Here is a 17,342-nt window from a genome sequence, read left to right as displayed (position 1 = left end):
GAAGCATAACATGGTAGCTTACATATCAATCAAAGAAGTCCAAGTTAGAGCATTTTACTTTGCATTTGTGGTAGGTTAAGTGTGCTCATGAAGTCCACAGCCATTCCTATATTGAGGTGTTTGCGCACCTTGGGCTGCAGGAACTTGATCCTCTGTTTTGGACACTGCCTACCCACATGTAGTGCCTGGTGCCTGGTGAAAGTTCAGAAAGCTAAGGGTCTATAAAAGACCCATAACCACAATTCCGAGTACAGTGGGTGATGCAAGAAGAAAAGAACAGACAGTCATCATGATGCATTTGCTGTGTTCCTCCTACAGGAGAAACAGGACAATCTGTGAGGATAAATTAAAGCACATAGCCTTTGTCTCGAACTTGGCTCAAAACTTATACAAAGCTTTCAAGAAGCTGAAAAAGATTTGCTTAAAAAAATCTTTATTTTAGAACAGGTCAGGTTTCCTCTGTTTTTCTGAGCTGCAAGTTTAAGAACACAATAGAAAATAAAATTATGACAACAGTGTTTGCTGGCTTGTTAATTTATCTACCAAGGTTAATAATGCAGTGGACCCTAATGCATGCCATCACCCAGAATGTTAGCCCCTGGTCAGCAGAGTTTATGTAAGATTAGCTAGCATGTGTTAAAGTGTGTAAGGCTGCATCTCCTCTGTTGTCTTCCTGTTTCCTAGATTATGCCAGCACGCATTAAAGTCTCCTATGAGGCCAGGTGGTGTCTACATTTATGTTTTGGGAACATATTCCCGCAGTAGAAGTTCCCTCAAGAATTTCTGCTTAATTTTTCTGCAACTGGAGTAAGCCTTGTGTATGGAAAATAAACTACACATTCTTCATTACAAAGAACACTATTTTATACTGATACTATTCCTTCAGGTCTGTAGTTGCCTTCAGTGTGTGGCTTCCATGCATGCTGGAAACCATAGGTAGTTTCCAAACATTCAGTCTAAGAGGACAAGCACTTTACAGAGGCAGGGAGGAGGGATACCACCATGGGACTTCATGAATCTCAGCCGTCTGCTACCTACCCTGGGAGTGTGGGTGTCTTCCTGTTAGTGCCCCTGTAAGAGTGCAGGCTGGGAATCATGCAACCAGTGCTGCAATTTGCTTTCTGCCTTGCTTTGGCATGGGTGGCTTCACTGTGGTTCTGCTCTGCACCTTCTGTGTGGAAGCGTTGTGAACTGGGTAGATGCAGTGCAACCATCGCAGGCGCATGGCCCATTTCCTCAATCTGAAAGAGTTCCAGTTCCCTTTTTGGAGTTTTACCAGATTTGATCTTATATATCGAGCTTAAAATCCATTTAAGTGCGAACAGGAGGCTAAGCAGTTCCCTGACTGCAGTTGTCTGGTCCTTTTATGCACTTCAGATCTGTTGCTAATTGCCACATGCCCTCATGTAACGACATGAAGTTGACTCATGTTGAGTCCCCATTGCAGGACATGGTCTGAGATGCCTTGACCACATGTTTGTATTTTTTTTTCCCCAGGGACTTGCTACAGCGGCAATGGCCAGTTTTACCAGGGCTGGGCCAATGTCACGGCCTCCGGCATTCCCTGCCAGAAGTGGAGCGACCAGGTGCGCATCAGTGTGAGACCCACCGAACAGAGAGCCATGCTCGAGGTCTGCTTTTCTAAAGAGTATCCCAGAGCCGGGCAGCCCAGTCCCAGTGGAAGGGCTGAGCAGGGGACAGGTTGCCTTCATTCTTGAGTTCACTGGTGTTTCACACCCTCTTCATATTTTAATCTGCAAGTTCCCCTTCCTGTGGCAAGATGCGTTCTCTGTCCTTCTGGCAGGCTACTGAAAAGCTGTTTTACCTCTGCCTTTCTTTGCTCCTTTGTTTTGTTTGGCTTTGCTAATACCAGCAGGAAAAATTATACTGAAACACTAATTGAATTTGTCTCCTCCCTCAAGGCTCCCCACTTGCACAGAAGGACTCCTCAGGTTTTCCCTGAGCTGTCTGATGCCGAGAATTACTGCCGCAATCCAGGAGGTGAGAATGAACGTCCCTGGTGCTACACAAAAGACCCATCTGTGACCTGGGAATACTGCAGCGTGTCTCCCTGTGGAGATGGTAGGCAACCGCAATTTATGATTTCTGCCACTGTGGTTGTTTTGGGGCCATGCAGGGTGTTTGCATCCTGAGCGCTCACGGCCACACAGATCTGGTCTGTCTTCTGGATTCAGCCAGTCTTGGTTCTTCTCATAGATTCACTCAGCATCTTTAACCAGAAGGTGTAACATTCACCTTAAAGATGGGAAAGTGAAGACAGGCAAATTGAGCACCTGCCCCAGATTATATTAAGGCTAAAGGATGAAATCAAATTTCCTGTGGTATCATGAGCAATGGATTTGCCACACTGTGTTTTGAGGAGAAGGTAGGGTTGCAGCCTTATTTGCCAAAGTTGCTTTGCTTCTGGTGATTTTTTTCAATAATAAGAACCAATTCTAACTAAAAGCAGATCTGAAAAAGATAGAAACATCTTTGCTCTGTGATGTTGAAGCTAAGTCTTTCTGTTATTTCTTGTTCAAAGACCAGAACAATTTTTGAAACATATTTCATACAAGATGCACACTTTCTGGATCTCAGTGTTTGGAAATAAGACAATTCTGCTTACACAGAGAACAGGGGTGCTGTGGACTTAAGGAAACACAAGTCAGTATCAGTTTAGCTGGCCTTAAATTTCTCTCTGTTCTCAATCATTGCATGTACAGATTAGCATTTTCTAGAATGTCTCAGAAAGTACTCAGCAGGTGGCTACTTGAATATTACTATTTTTTTTCCTAACGATACAGCCAAATGTATTTTACACTAGTTTACCATATTTGCCCCATAAAGACACTGAGATGCAAATTGTTGGAGGCAAGTGATATTTCACTTGCTATCACACAGTGATATTTCAGGAAAGTATCACTGTGTACTTACTTGGCCTTACACTCCTCCCTGCAGATTCCTTTTAGGACACATGATACATTGTGGTCTGCATTGTAGACCATTGATCTTTCCTATATTTGAATACCGTTGAGACCATCAGACGTGATCTCCCATCTGTAACTCTTGCAAACATTCCTTACCAAAATTGTGTTCCCAGCTCAATGGGAACTCTGTCTTGGTCTTTACGAAGGGTTTTCACATTTGGCAAGCAGAAATGGGTTTTGCTTGCTGCAAACCAGGCTTCCCTAGTATGGTCCTCTTATGCAGTCATACGGTTGTATCTGTAATGTCAGTAATTCCCAGGACATCAGGCCGACTCCATAAATACCTCTTAGAGAAAGGCCTATAAACTACCAGAGGCATAATCTTCTGATTTCGTTTGCATTACAGCATCGTTATCACTAGGAACAAGAAAACCAAATGGAGACAATCCAAATCTCCCTCTTCCTCCTCCCTTTTCCCCTACGTACTCCATGACTGTTATCATCTCGATCATCTCCAGCTTTGCCCTGGTTGTGATCCTTGGCAGCGTCACCCTGGTTTGCTGCCGTCGGCGAAAGCAGTGGAAAAACAAAAAAAGGTAAAGGTCGGGACTTAATTTAAGGCAACAAATGCTGCTTTGAAAGAGAGCTTGCCTGTTTCTGAGATCATAGTCCTGTGAATGCCTGGCAGGGGGGGAGCAAGCCTCCCTGCTCTGTGTGTGCAAGCTCTGGTGAATCCCTGTGCCCAAGCAGAAGGTGTCCTGGCGGCTGTTTTGGGGACGTGGCATGACGCCTTGCTGCAAGGCTCTTTCAACAGCCCTGCTGCACCTTCCTTTTCCATCCTGGAAGAAACCAGCCCCGGTGAAGATCCAGATAGTTATCTCCGGGCTGGGGGCTGTGCACACGCTGACCAGCCACACTGAAAACTGCTCCATCATTTCAGAGAGTCAGAGACACCGACGCTCACCACTCTGCCCTCCGAACTCCTCCTGGACCGGCTGCACCCCAACCCGATGTACCAGCGGATGCCCCTGCTCCTCAATCCGAAATTGCTCAGCCTGGAGTATCCTAGGAACAATATTGAATACGTGAGAGATATCGGGGAAGGAGCATTTGGGAGAGTCTTCCAAGCAAGGTAAGCAGCCTGTGTGTGAGTCCTCTCTGTCTGGAGGTACCTGGGAAAAATTGGCAGTCGGGCAACCACTTATCTGGGCACTGGAAATTTGTTCACTCAAACCAAAATCAAATGCATGTGTACCAAATGGTACACTCAGGCTTGAATAATTGTTTCTGTTGTGCACTGCTTTCTGTTGATATTTGTTAAACTTTTGTCACAAATTACTCTCCTGTTCTTCTCTTTAGTAGAGGCAATGTCTTACTCGCATACCAAAGTCTGGTGTAAAAGCTTAGCTAAATTTATCATCACTGTTTTTGCCAAGAGTATCGCCTGTGACATGTGACCTATTGTGAAATTCTTGCATTTCCCAGTATTTGCAAATTGTCAGTGTGTGGTGTCCTCCATTATAACGCCAACACTGGCCAGTAATTACCACAGAGGGCAATGTCTCATGCTACAGTTAGGTCCTGACCCCGTTTCCATTTGATTCAGTGGCAAAACCAAACAAAACCAAAAATCCCCTAAAAACCCAACCCACTTAGGCCAACAATATTTTTTGTGTATGTCCCTTTTAGTCACTCATTTTTTATTCTTGGAATTTGCAGCCATTGTTGCCTGTTCTAAATTTAAAGTATTAGATGAGATCCCAGTTCTGTTAAATCTCACGGGAGGTGAGATCATGCACTTCTTCAAATGTGAAAAATGTTTCACTGAAAAACCCAGAGATGAACCTAGTCCTGCCTAGACTGAGGTGGATGGAGGGCATCATGTTAGCCTTGACAGAGTCCATAATTTCTGCAGGACAGTCTTTGGCCAGTACTGGTCTCCTCGGAAAATCCCATCCCCAAATTCCTGAAAGAAAGTAGATAGACCGTCCAGTTCCATGTTTACTCGGGATGGTTTTCTTTGTCCTTTACAGTTAGCAAGTCTGGGATGTGGCTGATTTTGTAGCTGTATCTGGAGTAGTGTATGATGACCTTAAAAAAACCAGGGGAGTTTCAGAGTCCCACCATGGGCCAAGACCTGCCTGGTGGAACTGCTCCCATTGGCTTCAAAGACAAAGGACTCTCCTTGCAAAAAGCAGTCATAATTGCAGGTACTTTTAATGTTTATAGTTATGCTGTTGATGTATCTGCTAGGAAATGAGTTACACACAGGTTAAATGTCTTAGAGCGGGGAAACAGTTTCAATAGCTGTGATGGATTTTTTTTCTGATGAAGGGATGCATTTTTTTCTAATGGAAGAAATGCAGGCTTATTTTCTTTAATACAGAGAGAGCTAAAAATAACAAAGTCTGAGGCGTGTGCAGTGAGAAAATCACAGATGCTTAGCCTGTGATTGATTGTTAGCCTGGATGGCAAAGCTGAATGCGTCTGAGCTTGAAATGAGAACAAGGCTGTAGGAGCTGTGCCACAGCTGTGCTCGGGGTGCCGCAGGCCAGCCGGCACAGGGACACAGGGCAGCCCTCGTCCCAGCCCCAGCACAGCGCTCGGGATGCCCTGCGGATGGTGGAGCTGAGGTCTCTGCTCGGGATGCCCTGCGGATGGTGGAGCTGAGGTCTCTGCTCGGGATGCCCTGGGGATGGTAGAGCTGGGGTCTCTGCTCGGGATGCCCTGCGGATGGTAGAGCTGGGGTCTCTGCTCGGGATGCCCTGCGGATGGTAGAGCTGGGGTCTCTGCTCGGGATGCCCTGCGGATGGTGGAGCTGAGGTCTCTGCTCGGGATGCCCTGCGGATGGTGGAGCTGAGGTCTCTGCTCGGGATGCCCTGCGGATGGTGGAGCTGAGGTCTCTGCTCGGGATGCCCTGGGGATGGTAGAGCTGGGGTCTCTGCTCGGGATGCCCTGCGGATGGTAGAGCTGGGGTCTCTGCTCGGGATGCCCTGCGGATGGTAGAGCTGGGGTCTCTGCTCGGGATGCCCTGCGGATGGTGGAGCTGAGGTCTCTGCTCGGGATGCCCTGCGGATGGTGGAGCTGAGGTCTCTGCTCGGGATGCCCTGCGGATGGTAGAGCTGGGGTCTCTGCTCAGGATGCCCTGCGGATGGTAGAGCTGGGGTCTCTGCTCGGGATGCCCTGCGGATGGTAGAGCTGGGGTCTCTGCTCGGGATGCCCTGCGGATGGTAGAGCTGAGGTCTCTGCTTGGGATGCCCTGCGGATGGTGGAGCTGAGGTCTCTGCTCGGGATGCCCTGCGGATGGTGGAGCTGAGGTCTCTGCTCGGGATGCCCTGCGGATGGTGGAGCTGAGGTCTCTGCTCGGGATGCCCTGGGGATGGTAGAGCTGGGGTCTCTGCTCGGGATGCCCTGCAGAGCATCGTCTTCCCGATCGCGCAACGGGGGTCTTCACCACGCTGCGGGTGTGCAAGCAGGGCAGGCAGTCTTCCTGCCAAGTACTGCTTTGGCCCTGTGCTGGGACCTTAAATATAATTCAAGTGCTACACAGACCTTTCTGAGCTGTAGATGACTCTCACCCACATCTATCAGGACCTCTCAAAGCGCATTCAAATGCCACTAAAGCGCTGGGTTAAGCAAGTGCTAAAGTGGTGTAGAGACCTTTTTTGTGGATTTCATCCACCCCAGTGCTGCAATTTCTTTTAATTAAACCTTTTTGCTATTGTCAGTGGAAACTGGGAGAAAAAGAGAAGGAAAAAAAAAAAGGCAACACATCTTAGCCAGCTTTTGCAAAGTGGAGAGTACCATACCCTGAGAAACGCCTGCTCTCTGTGGCTCAGGGAAGGAGCCAGAGAAATATTGCTTCTGAGGGGCTTCCTTATTTTTATTGATATATCTATTGAAAGTCCCTCCAAGGCCTTATATTTCCAGGGAACATTTAAGCCCCTGGCATTTCTGTGCACCGCTGGCAGATCAGCGCAGACTGCTGATCCAGTAGCACCAGCTGTGCATCCCTCCAGGTTACTGAAGCTATCACAACTCAAATTGTTGCCTTCCCATCTCAGATGGATAAAATGTACTTGTCTACGTGTGTTAAATGGACATCTCAAGCTAAGTTTAGCAACCCTCTTACTTCTCCTGGTCTCATGTTTCTCCCTCTCCCGTAAACACAGCTCTGTGCACGGTGCCAGCAATGCCTTTGCCAGTTGGCTTGCTGTGAGTCCTGATTCAGTGTTTACTCACTCCTGGGTCAAGCAACATGTTAGGACAGGAAGTGTCTGGCTATCATTTACTAGCTTCTCCTGAAAGGCTGCCGTCTTCACCGGGGGCAGCTTCACACTGGAAAGGATGAGGAAGTAACCAGTTACCCTAACAGATGTCCTTAAAACAAGATTCAGGACCTGGCTCAGGACTACCCCAACTGGGTCGTGATGGCCGACTCAGAATCCTCTGCCGCCGGGATGACCACGCTGGCCCCACGCACCACCAGGGCAGCAGCCCTGTGCGGTTCAACGCAGACCAGCATGCAAGTTTTCTCCCAGAGCTGGAGCTGCATGGTCCAGGCTAAGCCTGAAGCCCAGGATTGCCTAAAAGCCTGGGTGTGGGGTCTTTGCTAGGAGGCCAGTAGATCCCACTGCAAAGGCACAGCTCGTTGTCTCTGCAAGAGACAAGGCTGTCCCTAAGGTTGGAGTTTCTCTGACAGAAGTCTCCTCATGTTCTTTCCAAGTGCAAAGGATGTTTCTTTGGCCTGCTGTCTCAAATATAGCTGAAAAACAGTGTGGATGTTAATTAAAAAAAACCACAACAAACCCAGCCCCTGCCAATTCAGAGCACTCTCCTTCTCACATACAAATTTCTCCAAAGCATACTGTAAAGGTAGGTCTCCACCAGGCTCAGTAGATGTTAATTGCATCATTTAATGATCTAACAGAAGCTACCAAGCTGTGATGCTGAGGAAGATGGGGGACAGAACACAATCTCAAATACAGGTTCAAGCTGCTCCTCAGGTTTTTCATGGTTACTGCTCTGGAAGGAAAACCTGACTGGAAACTTAAAGTCAGGCACTCTCTGTAGGTAGGCTCGGGGCGAAATCCCTAACTGCACCGCGGGTTAGTTCTTTGAATGGCAGGTACCTAAAGCCAAATGCTGCCAGTGTTGCACAAATCCATTGATGGTGAAGAAGGCGAGGACAGCTGCTGTTCATTCTGTGCGCAAACAGTGGACATTTCTCCTAAGCATTTAGATAATCTCAAGACAGGAACCGAAGGTAATGTCTGTTGATGCTTTCCAGTTGTAGAAGAAATTTACCTATTTTCTAGAAAACCCTCCACATTCTGGCCCGCCTCCTGAATTCTTCTGGTTAATTTAAGAAGCAGCAGCTTCCCATTGCTCCCCTGCAGATGTGCCCCTGTCCCTTTGTGCAAAGACTGTCTTTTGGGCACCAAAGGGGTCAACTTCAACAGCTCTCTGCCCAGACTGCAGACAGAGTCTGCCTCTGTTCCAGATCAGTGTGATTTTCCCAGATCTGCTAAGAACTGGGCTGAAGTTACCAAAGGTGAAATTACCTTCTGTTGCCTGAAGGCCCATTAAAAGGCTTTGTGCGGCTTAATCTGACTTAAGTTACACTCAGGTTAGTTTACATTACAGGGTTTCAGTGAAGAGTAGATGGATGGGTCTACTTCAGGCTTTAGGCTGGGGCGAGTTTCTCTCTGAAGCATGCAAGACGGAGCTGTGCCTGCCCCTGCTTTGGCACTGCGCTAGGTATGCACTAGGTCTGCTATCCAGTGATGAGTGGTAATTTACAACGAGGCTGCTTGGAAGAGATAAAGGCCCTCCGTTTTTTACTTTTAAATGCTGTACTGGTTTCTTCAGGCTGTTGCTGCTGACTTTCTCGAGCGCTGAGATTAGACAGCAGCTGGTAGGTGCTGGTACTTCTCCCCTCCTACTAGACTGGAAACAAGCTGCCAGCACAGGGGTAAAAAAGGAAGACATTTTGCTGTAATGGAGGCAGTAGCAGACAAGTGTGGAGCCTGCTCCTCTGTTCCGGCGTGCTGGACCTCCTTGCCCGAGTGTCTCAGCTGCCATCTGGCCACCTGTGAGATTCCTTTCTTGATGGGCACCCTGCCATCTTCTGACATTTGACATTTACAGCACCCAAGTGCAACTGCCATATGTCTGGAGTAGATGACAAGGAAACTGGAAGTTTGCTTTGGAAATTGGAACCTCCTCTTGGGACTACTGGGCAGTAAAATAACCTGGCATTTGAGCAACGGGAGGGCAGTCGGGCCGGTGTAGTAACATTACACGTAAATGGGTGCTGCTCTCCACTGGCTCTGCCTGGCTACCTGTAAGGAGCGTGTTTTAACTGCAGGACCCCTGGGAAGAATTTGTGTGGGCAACAAAATGCACGTCTGAGGTTTGATACGTATTTGAAGAGTGGGAAGTTACTCTTCTTTGGCAACAGCTACCCCTAAATCTTTGGCAAGCCCATTTAATTAAACTTGTTGAGGGCACAGTGACCCGCGGATAAGAAAACAAAATGAGTCTGTGATTGCTCTAAGCCAGGAAGCTCTGTTTCCTATGGATTTGTGTCTCTAAGCTCTAGCTGAAGATTCACCAGTGTCTTAACACGGGTGTATTCACACATTACCTTGTTCTTCAGACAGGGCACATGTACGCTTTGTCCCTCTGTCCTGTCACGTGTTTCCACAAAACTTGCAGGAGTATAACTATTTCCTAGACCTCAGCTCTACCACGTTAAATTCAGCTGAAATTAGCTAATGGGTTTATAACTTGTTGAATTACAGGCACACACATGCCACACACGCATACAGAGAACAGCGGCAAAACAGTATTTTCCTTACAAAACCAGGGGAACATACTTACTGTAATTGTTACTTTCGCTCTAATAGTAGCCAGACGTACCAATGCCACCATTGTCCCAGGTATGGGACAAGATGCAGTGAAAACAGGCTCTTTCAACATTTTCAAATAAAATAGGTTTATTTTTAACTCTGGTAAGCTCAGTCATTACATCCCAAAAGTGACTTGTTTGGAGTGAAGAGTCCACCCTGCCCTCCATGAAGTTTCTGATGTGACCTCCAACCCAGGGAGAGGTTATTGCTTACCAACCTGTTATTTATTTATCTCTTACCAGTCATGGTAAAGAGTCCGTAAGCAGAAAGAGCAGTGATCAACAAAAACTATACTGGATTTAGTCTCCCCTGAACTAAATTAAATGTCTCTGTACCATGCAATGCAGACATGCCTGAGAGGTGAAGATGGTCTTTCATGTTCCTTCAGTTGGTGCTGGGGCCTTCCACTTTTTTTTTTTTTTTTTCTGTCAGCCTATCCTTTTGCACCAGAAACAGACCTTACATTTGGTGTGCATGCATGCATTACTGATGCTTTCCTTTCTCCCTTCTCCCTGCAGGGCCCCAGGGCTGCTGCCGTACGAGCCTTTCACAATGGTTGCAGTGAAAATGCTGAAGGAGGAAGCATCTGCAGACATGCAGGCCGACTTTCAGAGGGAGGCAGCCCTCATGGCAGAGTTTGACAATCCGAATATTGTCAAGCTTTTAGGTATCTGAATGAGGCATCCATGTGCAGGGCACCACCTTCTGCAAATCTGCTGTGGGGTTGTTGGGGGTGCAGGAGTGAACACACATGCATGACCAGTGCTTAATGCAAATAGCAATGGTGGTCTCTTTTGCAAGAGAAAATGCCTCTTGCAAAAGAGGTGAGCTTTTCTATGTGCCACTGCATGCTCTGCTAAATTGTTCACCAGAACAAGTCTCAAAATGTAGGTCTGATGGTGTTCCCTTAACAGGATGGTGCATCGTAATAAACCCTCCTCGTCCTGCATTGAGTATACTGTTGACCATCTGGCTGCCTAGTTCTGCTTCCTGTTTAATAACATTGGCACAGATGTCTTACAAGGAAGGCATGAGCTTCCTGGAGCTGTGATTTATTTTACGGGTACTTAAAAAAACCAGACACCAGTCTTGTTAGTTTTATGGGTGCCACTTACTATTGTGATGTCTGAACACTCACCAGCATTAAAAAACCAAAATGAAACAAATAAACAAAAAAAGCTAACTGCAAAAATGGTCTCTCCTTTCCCTTCCCTTCCCTTCCCTTCCCTTCCCTTCCCTTCCCTTCCCTTCCCTTCCCTTCCCTTCCCTTCCCTTCCCTTCCCTTCCCTTCCCTTCCCTTCCCTTCCCTGCCCTGCCCTGCCCTGCCCTGCCCTGCCCTGCCCTGCCCTGCCCTGCCCTGCCCTGCCCTGCCCTTCTGAAAGGAAACCCCAGTTTATTGGGTTTTTTGAAACTTTTGATGCCGCAGCTTGGCTAATAGGGCATTCTTCTGTGAAGAAAGCTGCCAACCAAATTTTATTTCAGTAAATTTTCACTTTTTGACTGACGTAGATGTTGCTAGCCACCTGGCAATCCTGCTCTAAGTTGTTGTATGCAGATCTGATCCCTGTGAACAGGCAGCTGAGATCTTCATTTATTTCAGTAGGAAACTCCACAAAATTTGGAAATAGATAAATCCCAGTTGTGGGAAAGCTGGGCTGATACAAGTACTTTGGCTACAGAAAAGAAAAGCAGGAAATGCCCCAAACTCAAGTAAACATTGTGTTTATTGTCAACACATTTTAGGTCAGAAAAGGGCAAAGGTACAGGAACAAACTAGTTTCACATTGTGGGGGTGTGGAGAAAACAGCCACGTTGTTGAAGACAGCTTAGATGTTAAAGCTCTCACATACACTCCTCATGCTTGTCAGATCCTGATTTTATCACACTGGGAACAGCTGTCTGTTTTTCCTCAAAGATTCAAGTGTTAGGTCATCAACAAGAATTTCAGATTTCACAATAAGTTGGATCACCAATTGCTAAATGATGGCCCTAAGAAAGCAAAACACATACATTTTTAATGTTGGCTTTTGCTGGTTGGCAATTTAATAACAGGCATGCAAATATTTTTGCCATATCACTGTATGCTCAGTAAAACTGGTGGGAGTGGGGTCCTGTACCAATGCTGGCCCCCAGTAAAGCTGGTGTAGGGCCAAGCATGTGCCCTTCAGTGGGACTAGGTTCTGCATCTATCAGATGTGGCAAATCTCTCCTTTCTGATGTCTGTTTTTTCTTTGTCTTTCTTTCATTTTTGAGTATCTGTCATGCCAAAAGTAATTTCTGCAACCAACATTTTTTGCATGAGCTGTTTAAAAAAAAAGAAAAATCCAGAAGAAGTTGTAGTGGGAGTGTCTTCACATTTCTAGTATCCCACTGAACCCTTGAACATGCCCCTTGTGATTACTCCTGAAGTCTTCCTGCCTATGTGTAGCCCCTACACCCATATCAATATAAGCACAATAATTACAACAAACAAAAGAATTTAAAAATACCGTGATCAGAACTATAAAGGTTACTTCCTGAAAGTATGGCCTTTCAGTTGCATCAGGGAAGAGGCAATACTTCTGTTAATGCCAACTAAAGCAGGATTGGGCTTTTAATTAAAGATAGCTCCAAAAGTGTGTCTTTTTCCTGGGATGTCCAGACAAATCAGGCAACTGCATGACTTGTTAGCATCTCCCACAGAGCTCAGTATTAGATCTGTGGTGAAGGACCTTCAAAGACAGAAAGGGATGCATACATACTGATGGTATTTGCATGCTTCACTTTTCTCTCTGTCCATTCATGCATTATTGGAAGTCTCCCCTTTGTGTAAGTATTTTTGGATTGTTTTGGGTTTGCACAACAGAACCCTCTTTGCTACCCAAATGACCTGCATGGCGCATCTATCTTCTTCCAGGTGTGTGTGCCGTTGGGAAGCCAATGTGCCTGCTGTTCGAGTACATGGCCTACGGGGACCTCAACGAGTACCTGCGTGACCGCTCGCCTCGCAACCTCTGCAGCCTGGTGCACAGCAGCCTGGATGCGCGGATCCGCCTCCCCAACCCCCTGGCTCTGTGCTGCACCAGCCAGCTCTGCATTGCCAAGCAGGTGGCTGCCGGCATGGCGTACCTCTCTGAGCGCAAGTTTGTCCACCGGGATTTGGCTACCAGGAACTGCCTGGTGGGGGAGAACATGGTGGTCAAAATTGCCGATTTTGGTCTCTCGAGGAACATGTATTCAGCCGACTATTACAAAGCAAATGAGAATGACGCCATCCCCATCCGCTGGATGCCCCCTGAGTCCATTTTCTACAACCGCTACACCACGGAGTCTGACGTGTGGGCCTACGGGGTGGTGCTGTGGGAGATCTTCTCCTACGGCATGCAGCCCTACTACGGAATGGCTCACGAGGAGGTCATCTACTACGTGAGGGATGGGAACATCCTCTCCTGCCCAGACAATTGTCCTCTGGAGCTCTACAACCTGATGCGCCTTTGCTGGAGCAAGCTGCCAGCTGACCGGCCAGGCTTCGCCAGCATCCACCGCATCTTGGAGCGCATGTACGAGAGGGCTGTGGCCACCCCGTCAGTCTGAGGGATGTGCCTGGGGGGTCCCCTGTGTCCACCTGCACAGACTGACTTGGACTGGCCCATGGGCTCCCGAGCGGCGGCTCCATGCAAAGCCCTGCTTTAAGGGGAGGAGAAACAGCTTGTTCCTCTGCCAAGCAAGAAGTGTGGACTGCACCCCCCCCTACAGGGGGCTATGCCTCCCTGAGTGGGACTATACCTCCCAAACGACAGGGCTGACCCCTGGCCACCAAGCCTGGACTCCTTGGGTTGGCGAGGGTGCTGGCCATGCTAACTGAGTACCTATATTAGGCATTTCCAGGAGCACAGAGTTCCCCAGGGAAAGCAAACCAACATTTCGCTGGCGGCACTTCCCTTCCAAACAGGTCCCTCCATGTCCTTCTGCATTTACGCTCTTAGCTTTTACCTTTTTCTTGCCTTCCTCATATGTTTTCAAGTATTATTTAAAAAAAAAGATTGCAGAATTCAATCTTTTTGGGGATACAGTTTACTATTTTATTTTTGCATACTCACTTTTGTAGAAAAAGGATGTTTCAGAAGCCATAGGGCACTTTCTTTTTCCTTTTAACTTCCACCTCCTCTTTGACACTCATGAATATAACATTGACAGAGTCAAAACAGGAGCCTTCAGGACCACTGGCAGCCGTCTGCATCTTATGTTACACGGATGAGCAAACTCCTGTCAAGCACAGAGCCTTACATTTTCAAAAGTGGGAAGTCCACAGTGAGGTTCATCTGATGTTTGTTAAGATCTTACCCAAAAGCTTGCCTCAGGCATTGCAGCCCATCTTTCCTGCCTTCCCCTGCAACAAAGCCATTTGGTGCTAAGGGAGAAATTCAGCCCAAAGGCCTGATCCTGCACCTGGTAGATCTCCAAGGTGTATTTATCTGCCTCTGCCTCCAGTACGGTCCTTGCTGTGCTGAGAGCAGGGAGAAACACAGCCCCTCTTGCAGAAATGTGGCAGGTTGTGTTACTTATTTCTCTCCTTTTCCCGTCCTATCTTTGCCTCCTGTTTCTGATTTTCCTTTCCTGACAGCAGCTCCTAACCCCTGCAAGCCCCACTGCAACGTTTGTTGGCCATCTTCCCTTGTGCTACAGTTTACAGGCACAGGGGTAAGGAAGGTGGATGCCTGCCATCAGTGGCCTCCAGAGACAACCTGCCAGTTCGGAGAAGGTGGCAAAAGGGGGAGTTCACACTCCACATGACATGTTGCAGACTGTCCATCTGCAGGGCAAAGATGAGACTGCCTCGGTTACACACGGTCCGCAGCCCACCTCCAAACACCAAATGTCGTTTCTCTGCTAAAAGTTCTCCAAATTGTAATGGATACTTCAGAGCCAGAGAAATGGTGTTCCTCTGAGGACAGGTTTTACCTTTTAGTTCCTTGGGCGGTGAGGAGCAGTTGTCCCAGAGCCTCATCGCTGATAGGAAATACAGCCGGAGGCAGGGATATGCAATTATCCCCGCAGAGCAGGAGTGCCACTGAGTGAGCAGTCGGTGTGGCTTCCGTAACTGGGACACACTGGTCTACCCAAGAAACAGCAGTGGAGACAGCCATCTGTAGGGCTACCAGGAGCAGCCTTGGTTTCTGAAAAGGAAGCTTGTAATGTGAGCTGATCTCTGCTACATCATAACTTTATCTTTTTAAAAAAAAAAAACAAAACCCATAGTTCATTCTGGTTGTGGCCACAAGAGCATAGTTTAGCGTTTTCAGGCCACTGGTGTCCATTTCACTTGAAGCAAAGAGCTCACAGCTACCCAAGACAGTGGGAAGAAAGAGGAAGCTCTGCTTGGGCTGCAAAACATTGAAATGCTAAAAATGCTTGGATACCTGCACAGTGAGCACAAAGTGACAGTGCTGTCTTACTCATTTTACAGTCCTGCCATCACGCTACTATGACGCAACAGTTTACTGAGGTCTGGATGCTAAAAAAAAACCCCCTAGAGAACCCCAAAGGCCTCAATTTAAATAAAATAATTACTGGAGATCCTTACATAGCTCCTGTTACCACATTATGACCACCTCAGAGTCCTCAGCATTAAATTCTGTTAGGTTTTGTCAGCTTCCTGGCTGTCCTCCCTGCTCTGCGGTGGCGGGGGTGAGGAAGCGAGTCTGGAGGGATGAGGGGTGAGCTGCGTCCCCAGCTGAGCAGAGGTTCCTGCAGCCTCTGCCGAGCTGAGCCCCGGTGCACAGCCCAGCAGCTGCTGCATCTCTGCAACGGAGGGTGCAAATTCAAGAGCCTTGCAGTGCATGTGGCAGCAGGGGTCTTGTCACTCTAGAGAGGGCAGGGTCAGACCTTGTATGTGGGTAGCGGTGTGGGTCCAGGTACCCAGCACCTCCTCCTAATCTGGAAAGTATCTTACACCAAGCAAAGGGCACAAGAACGGGTTGTAAAACCTGCACCATCTGCTAATGTGAACAAACACAGCTATTTACAGTCCGAAGGACTGTAAGTCTGCCTTGCTGCCTTCTAGGATCCCAGCGCTGGCTTCAGTCGCTCACTCTCCATTTCCCCCAGCTAGACTGCTTTAAAACCACGATCATGGTTTTCTTCTTGTTTTCATGTGGAATGAAGTTAGATGCCTGTAATGTCACGTGCTATGAAGTTTCCCTCACTTTGTGAAAGAAGGGAACTCAGAAGTGTAGCCCTTTTCCTTGCACTTTCCTAGCCCAAATCCTTCTCTCAGTGACCCCATGTTCAGGTCAAGGTGGGCCTGCAGTTATAAAAGAGTGGAAAATTTCGTTTTCCTTGTCCAGCACTCCAGCCTGTGTGTTATAAGCATGGATTGAAATGTGTGGTCGTGAGTGACTGCAGGTCAAGATGGAAAATGCTTCCTGCGTTGTAAGAGGAAAGAGATCATTTCAAGATCCACTCACAGAGAGGCTCTCTGCAGCATGCTCTCCAAGGATGATAATCACTTCTGCCTTGCAATCCAGCAGGAGGGCTTAGCACCTAAATGGTGATGTCCTTTGAGGATTAAATGGTAGACAGACCTTCTGCTGCCTTGGCGTGTAGCTGGATTTTACCCTGAGAGTTTCCTCCTGTTGTACGCTTTTCAACTTGCTAAAAGCTGGAGGTCGAATTGCTTTCACCATTTGCCTTCTTTCACAGCTTGCTTTTCTCCTCCTTTTGTTTGAAACTTCTGCTTTCTTCAGTGTATGTTATACAGTGTGCTTCTCCAGAGACTTCTAGACTTTCTGCATAACTATCACATAACTCAAATTATTTTGAATGGGAGTAAACAAAGGGATTGTGAGAGAGTAGAAGAGAAAGGAAAATCTGTTACTCAAAAAGTTTTTTGGAAACAAAAATATTTTGCAGTCTCTAGTTTGGATTTGTAATTCATGCAGAGAAAGAGGATGAACCAAAAATGAACATTTTGAAAATGAACATTTTTGGTGCTTTGGTTCCCATTCCCACTGACGGCAGAGGGAGCCTTGCGGTCAGTGGCACGGGATGAGAAGCCAGAGGAGAAGAAGAGGATTTGTAGCACACTTGATGTACCCATTCCCTCTGCAATTGCCTTGCCTAGAGCACTTGCAGCATGTATACAGCTTTACTCAGATGACATATTGTGAAATATGATCAACCAAACAGCACAGAAATCCTCTCATGTTCCTATGACTGTAACAGTTGCATTTAAAATGCATGTTAAAAGCATAAATTCCATAATTGATTGGGCACTGCCTGCAACATGATCAAATTTGGTTTAGAGGAATTGCCTCTCGAACACATTGTGGACTAAACTTAACTGTCTGGTCTCATTTCTCCAAGGGTATATAACAATTATTATTCTGTGATTGTTTGTTATACATTTCACAAATGACGGCTTTGAAAGACATCCCAAGCAGAGATGTACATTTCTCATTATCCCAACCTGTGTAACTCATGTGTGCAATATTTTATAAAATAAAGAGATATCAGAAAAGGA

The 17,342-nt window shown here is 47.1% G+C and overlaps 1 protein-coding gene across 3 annotated transcripts in view; it reads left to right on the top strand.

Annotated features, from left to right (window-relative positions):
* MUSK (muscle associated receptor tyrosine kinase) overlaps positions 1 to 13,414 on the top strand; it is a 55,149-nt gene extending 41,735 nt beyond the window's left edge. For 2 of the 3 annotated variants that reach the window (XM_075527179.1, XM_075527178.1), the window contains 4 exons: positions 3,334 to 3,523; positions 3,868 to 4,059; positions 10,360 to 10,508; positions 12,738 to 13,414. In XM_075527179.1, the coding sequence (XP_075383294.1) occupies positions 3,334 to 3,523; positions 3,868 to 4,059; positions 10,360 to 10,508; positions 12,738 to 13,414 (1,208 nt within the window). Of the gene's footprint in view, positions 1 to 1,497; positions 1,587 to 1,922; positions 2,083 to 3,333; positions 3,524 to 3,867; positions 4,060 to 10,359; positions 10,509 to 12,737 lie in introns of all 3 variants that reach the window. The other variant, XM_075527177.1, reaches the window with a different exon arrangement.
* The last annotated feature ends 3,928 nt before the right edge of the window (positions 13,415 to 17,342 follow it).

Source organism: Mycteria americana, chromosome Z (assembly GCF_035582795.1).
Source record: "Mycteria americana isolate JAX WOST 10 ecotype Jacksonville Zoo and Gardens chromosome Z, USCA_MyAme_1.0, whole genome shotgun sequence".
Taxonomy (NCBI): domain Eukaryota; kingdom Metazoa; phylum Chordata; class Aves; order Ciconiiformes; family Ciconiidae; genus Mycteria; species Mycteria americana.
This window is presented reverse-complemented; position numbering and strand designations above follow the sequence as displayed.